Source organism: Rhamphochromis longiceps, linkage group LG22 (assembly GCF_057381845.1).
Source record: "Rhamphochromis longiceps isolate RC_006_pf linkage group LG22, R_longiceps_female_GT1.1, whole genome shotgun sequence".
NCBI lineage: Eukaryota > Metazoa > Chordata > Actinopteri > Cichliformes > Cichlidae > Rhamphochromis > Rhamphochromis longiceps.
In genome coordinates, this window is record NC_140577.1 from 25,696,611 (window position 1) to 25,703,267 (window position 6,657).

The 6,657-nt window shown below is 41.2% G+C and overlaps 1 protein-coding gene across 1 annotated transcript; it reads right to left on the reverse strand.

The window, feature by feature from the left end:
* Positions 1–200: 200 nt before the first annotated feature.
* LOC146644182 (uncharacterized) lies at positions 201–6,657 on the reverse strand. Its single transcript, XM_085395440.1, has 2 exons — positions 6,624–6,657; positions 201–1,830 (listed from the first exon to the last, which is right to left on the reverse strand). Exons 1-2 carry the CDS (start codon positions 6,640–6,642, stop codon positions 872–874), a joined length of 978 nt encoding a protein of 325 aa, XP_085251566.1. The 5' UTR covers positions 6,643–6,657; the 3' UTR covers positions 201–871.

The window sequence follows — 6,657 nt, forward strand, 5'->3', positions numbered from 1 at the left end:
ACAGAAGTGCTCCAGGATGCTGGGCGCAGTGTTGAGCTTTTGTTACCTAGTGGCTACACAAGCCAGCAAGTACCAACGACCGGATTTGGTGTGTGGTAATAACAGGTAAATGAACATTTTTTTTAATTTTTTATTATTTGACTATATATGAATGCTTGTGTATAAATACACAAACAATACACACATGCTTTCAATTGTGTACTTTAAGTGATCTAGGTAGCTCTGTTTTGGAAGCTCAGTTCATGCTAGAAATGTGTTTTGGAGTTTGTACGCGTTTTGTCTCTAGGGGCCACTGTATATATTTATATATAAACATATATAAATAAAACCACTTTCTTTTTTTTTTACAATATTAATTCCTTTTGTGCATAATTTTATATTATTGTTAATAATAAATTAATTAAAGCAACAAAACAACCTGAAGAGCCGGTTCGGAGCCTAAAGAACCGGGAAACAGGAAAGGGAAATGGATTTTGAAATGCAGTTGATTAAAGTGCAATTCGAAAATGTTTTTGAAATGAAGACTTAAAAAGCATTTTAAAAATCAGTTTATTAAATTGGAATTCAAAAATGAATTTACAAATGCAGATTTTGTTCTACAATTCATTATTTAAACACAGAATCATTTATTTCGATGCGCGTGGCTCTTGTGGTCCTCCATACCACACAAAACACAGCTCTAACAAAACTACTAAAGATGAATCACGTTTCACCACAAACTACGGGAACTCTACTTTCAAGACATTTGATCTTTGAAGTCTAAAACAACTTAAAAGATCAAATATCTTCTCTTTCACTAAAAGCCATATTCTGGCCACCTACGGAGGTTTGGCTTTATTCTCTCTCTCATTTGATGCCACAATGGTTTCCATCACTCAGTGGTACTTTTAGAAAGAGATGCTGGGTACACAAGCACTACCAGTCCAGTGCTTAGAGGGCGAGGCATCAGAATTTGGTTTCTGGATGGTCTACGGTTTGCAGAACGACAGACACGCTGATGGTCTTGCATGTGATGCTTCCGAGTAAACGTTTTGTGACAGAAGCCACAGCTGAAACTTTTCTCACCAGTGTGGATCTTCATGTGAGTCTTCAAGTTTGTTTTACGACTGAATGTTTTATTGCACTCTGGGCAGCTGTAGGGTTTCTCTCCTGTGTGAATGCTCAGGTGCTGTTTCAAACTGCCACTGTGTGTGAAGGTTTTACTACAAAACGGGCAACTGAATGGTTTCTCGCCCGTGTGAGTCCTCAAGTGGTTCATTAGAGCAGTCTTGTCTTTAAAACCTCGGCCACACTCAGAACAGCTAAACTGTTTCTTCTCTGTGTGAATCCCCACGTGTCTGTGCAGGTTTCCACTGTCAACAAATCTTTTCCCACACTGAGAGCAGATGAAGGGTTTCTCTCCAGTGTGGGTTCTCAGGTGCCTGTTAAGATTTCTGCGATGACCAAATTTTCTCCCACACACAAAGCAGTTGAATGGTTTCTCATCATTGTCACATTGCATCTGAGGCAGTGCAGGTTCACAGGGCTGCTCACAGTCGGCATCACTGACATCTGTGTCTGAAGTCTTCTCATCAGGCTGCAGATATGGATCAGGATCTGGCCATCCGACAGAATCTTTAATGTCTTCAGTCTGGCTGTGATGAGGCTGTAAAGATCCAGGTTTTTCTTCATCCTCTTCACTCTTAACAGGGAGAGCACTAAAGGTGAACTGGGTGATATTGACTTCCTCCTGCTCCTCTTTAATGCTTGGGTCCTCCTGGTCCAGACTGGAGCTCCACTCTTGCCTCTCTTCTTCACCAACAATCACTTTTCGGATGCCTGGAGGTAAACCTGAAACACAGATATTGATATTGAGCTTGCGTTATCTTTAAACTACAAGTATTTTTATACATTGACAGTTTATTGGAGTTTGACTCTTTAGTTAGAAATAAAGAGATGATTGCTTTACATATTAACAGCATATGAAATTGACTTGTAAAGGTTTCACATCATGAGATTTCATAAGCATACATTACACAAGGCTAATATGTCAAAGGAGTTAAAGAAGAACAACAATCATCTGGTTTGGTCAAGAGAAGCAGACGGTTACACAAAACTGTACCAACAGGATAACATCCACACCAGGTGAGCAGCAGAAGACCAACACATAGCCTAAGCTAAAACTAGAGTTTACTGTCAAACACAGCAATAACGCTGATCATGTTGCAGCTACACCACAAACTGAAAAAAAGATTGTCATTAAATTGAAATTGTATTTTATATTTTGAAAATGAATGAATTTTCTTTGAAACTGTATTTTATCCTTTAAAAAGTAGCTCTCGAATAATTTCAGTTTCACTTCTCACTATTATGTTTAGGGATGGGTACCGGTGTCCGGTGCCATGATGGCACCGGTTCTGACATAAACGGTAGTAACCAGACCGAAAAGCAGCGCACATTTCGGTGCTTTTTTTTCCTGAGCTGTGATACACTTTAGATTCTAGCCAATCATTTTACGTTTCCGAGGATAGTAGGCGGGGCCAGGTACATACGTTCTGTTAGAGCAGAGCTACAGATTAAAAATGTCCAAGGCGAAGCGGTCAGAAGTCTGGCTGTACTTCACAGCAAAAGATGCAAACTCAGCAGCCTGCAACAAGTGCTTGAAGCTGATACTGTGATACTGTCAAAGGAGGTAACACCTCAAATCCGATGAAACACCTGGCGACGCATAGCGTTTTTTTTAAAAGCCCAGAAATGCGCTGTATTTGATAGCTTGCTGCGAGACCTCACACCGAGCACATCTACTGCGGGTGGGTTGCCTGTTATGCAACATCCCCCAAAAACACGAAGAGGAGAGTCCTGGCCCCTAGCCCTGCCAGTGTAGCAGAAATGATGACGGATGATGGTGGCAGCAGCAGCCGTTCTTCTCTGCGTGAGTAGCTAATTTACGTTGAGTAGGCTAACCACGTTATTACATTAATGCATGTAAGGTGAACTAGCAAACATCATCATAGCTACATGCGGCTGTCCTCTTGTTTGATGGCAGATACTCCCTTCACCCTGGCTAAAAAGGCTAAAATGACCAAAGAAAAAGTGGAAAACAGTTAAACATGAGAGGTTTAGGACAAAGTTTGTGTTTTTTCCATTGTTTAAGCACTGCTTCCAGCCAAGAGTGATACCATATATGCCCCATAGCTGCAGAAAAGGCTAACATTGTTATATTTTTACAAAAAAAAACAGCTGAACATGAGAGGTTTTTGGACCAATTTTGTGTTCTCCATTCTTTAAGCACCGGTTTGAGCACCGTTTGAGCACCGGCACCGTTTCAAAAGTACCGATTTGGCACCGGTATCGGATAAAACCTAAACGATACCCATCCCTAATTATGTTTCAGTTCTACAATTCAATTTCAGTTCCAAAATTCAGTTTTTTGGGACTTAATCTGGTTCCGGTTAATAGAACTCCATTTTACCAGCTTGTTACTGACGGGAATCTACAGCATCTTGAGCTGGATTAAGACCTCAGAAGTCATGTTGATTGACCTGCAGATAAACTCTCAGGTTGATAATAAAAGTATTACATGTATAAGAACATGTTAACAAATGATAGCCGTACAGCAACTTTTATGCTTATTGTAGCTGTTAGCTAAAAACGCTAATTTAGCGTAGTTTGCCCTGGGTTCAGCTTTGACAAACAAATATGATTCCAAAGTTGTCATCTTGTACCTTCTAAGAGTCCTGTATGCTTGAGGAAACCGCTACAGTAGGGAAACATGCAAAAGAATGTCCAAACCATTGTATTTTAGGTTTATTCATGTATTACACAGCATCCCAACTCTCTAGCTAACCTAATAACTACACTAATCCGGATAAATTTGAAAACGTTTCAATTGTTTTAATCCATATTGAAAATGCTACATTCCTGTACTGCGCATGCGTGAAACGTAAGACAATTTGACCTGCATCATTTCCGTCTGCTGTTTATTTACTTTCCGGTAAGATGTCGAGGACAAATACTTTATCCAGAGCTTTCTGGAGCATGTACAAATTGATATTAATCTAATAGGGCTGTCCAAATTGAGAGCAAACAAAACAACTGCTGTAAAATGCCGTCCGTCATCTTAGTTGAATTGGTCACATGACTGCATCATATGACAAAAATACATCATCATATTCGAAAGACTCCGTTTTTGCAGTCCACACTGTGACGCGAAAACAGCATTTTCAAATTTATCCACTTTGGAGAGCATTTTCAAAAACCTCAGCTTTCCTTGACCAAAAACGCCATCTCATTGTTGACGGAAAGCCAAAACAGAGAGAAAAAGATGCATTTTCAAACGAAAACCTATTAGTGCGGAAATGGCTTGAGGCAGTTCAACAACTCCTTGGCGGCAGAGCCTCTGGGGTGGATGAGGTCCGCCCTGAGGGGGTGGTACCTGTGGATTGGCAGACCGGGGTGGTGGTGGTGCCTGTCCACATTCTCATGCTTTTCAGCCTCTTTATTCTTATGCTTGCTGTTTCACAAACAAACGGCTGCAGCTTTGCAGCCACACACACACACACACACACACAAGCAACAATGACAGGGCCCAATACAGACTTTAAGCTGGTGAGACATGATTGCAGCTGCCATGCAGGTGCATCTGGCTTCCCTGCAGCAGCACCGCAGATCACTCCCCACCACATATTCCATTGCCCAACTGAGCCCCCCCCCCCCCCCATTTGAGTTTACTCCAAAGATTTTTGTACTTTTGTTGTACTTTTCTTTCTATTCTGACTTCTCTGTTATGGAAAAATATTGTTTAGCTTTTTTTTTTTGGATTACCCTGCAAATAGGACAAACAAATTTTATTTGATTAATTTACTAATCTTACTGGCTAAATTTCGTATACATAAATCCACTTTTTCTAATGCAAAACTGTTTTTTCAATGATTTATAAATGAAACCAGACAATATTTTAAAAATGTACAGCATTCTCATAATATAAAAGCAATTAAAACTATAAACTTATGCTCCTCGTGGAGCTCATCGTGGACTACAGGAGGAATGCTGACCCACATCCACCCATCTACATTAAGGGGACGGCTGGGGAGCGTGTGAGCAGCTTCAAGTTCCTGGGAGTCCACATCTCCGAGGATCTTATCTGGATGACCAACTGCTCCAAGCTGGTGAAGAAGGCTCACCAGTGCCTCTTCTTGAGGACTCTGAGGAAGAACCACCTGTCCTCAGACATCCTGGTGAACTTCTATCGTTGCACCATCGAGAGCATCCTGACCAACTGTATAACAGTCTGGTACGGGAACTGCTCTGCCTCGGACCGGAAGGCGTTGCAGAGGGTTGTGAAGACTGCCCAGCGCATCGCCGGAGCACCACTTCCTGCCATAAAGGACATCTACAGGAAGCGGTGTCTGAAAAGGGCTGGGAAAATCATCAAAGACCCCAGTCACCCATCACATGGACTCTTCACCCTCCTGCCCTCTGGGAGGCGCTACAGGAGCCTCCGGACTAAGACCACCAGGTACCGGAACAGCTTCTTCTCCACAGCTGTCAGACTCATGAACTCTGCCTCCTGACATCTGACCCACATTAACACATGGACTGGACATACACACACCCGCAACCACCCGCAACCACCCACACACACACACACACACACACACACACACACACACACACACACACACACAGGACAACTGTACCCTCAAACACACAATAATAACATGGACTGAACCACCACTCACAACCACTAGCACTTTATATAGCCTCTTAACTGCACTACTGTATAGTTCTGTGTAAATAATCATACGATCATTTTTAATTCTATAACTGTTTACAATTTGCGTAGTTCCCATTTCTGTATAGCTGTATATCTCAGATTTCTGTAAAGTTCTTTATTTCATATTCTGTATAGTTTTTTTTTCATATTTATATCCTGTTCATAGCCTGTACATAGCTTGTACTCACTACAGCCTGTACATACTTGTAGCATATTCACAACATACTTCATACTGTGTACATATAACATACCGTAATAGACCCATTTCTGTAATATACTTACATATCTCTATTATTGCTAATATATATTGTAATATATCTATATCATGGCTAAAGCACTTCTGAATGGCTGCAAACTGCATTTCGTTGCCCTGTACCTGTGCATGTGCAATGACAATAAAGTTGAATTCTATTCTATTCCTTGTTTGGTATCTTCTTAGACTTGTTATAATTGTTATTACACGAAACACTCTGTAACACTGTCTTCTGCTCGTTTAATTCTGAAATGTTTGAACTGCTAATTAAGACAGAGAACCCCCACCACACAAAAGTACGCATATTGAGAAACGGCTCCGGATTAACAAGAATGCGAGTATGTACTTGTGTACTTGAGAAACGCCCAGTGAAATGCAGAAAGCACAGAAACTGATAACTGCTGGCACCAGGACCGATGCTGTCAGAACAGCGTCAGGAACTGTTTCAGTTAAGATCTAACTTAATACAGTCCTCCGCTCTCCTCCTAGTACGCTATGTACGCAAGTAGGAGCTAAGAGGAAGTGACGTAAAATAAGAGAAAGGAAAAGCTGAAATTAGCACGATGCTAACGTTAGCTTAGCAGCTCCGTTTCTAGCAACAGGAATTAAACTAACCTCCTCTTTTCGCCTCCATTTCCGCTTTTAATTC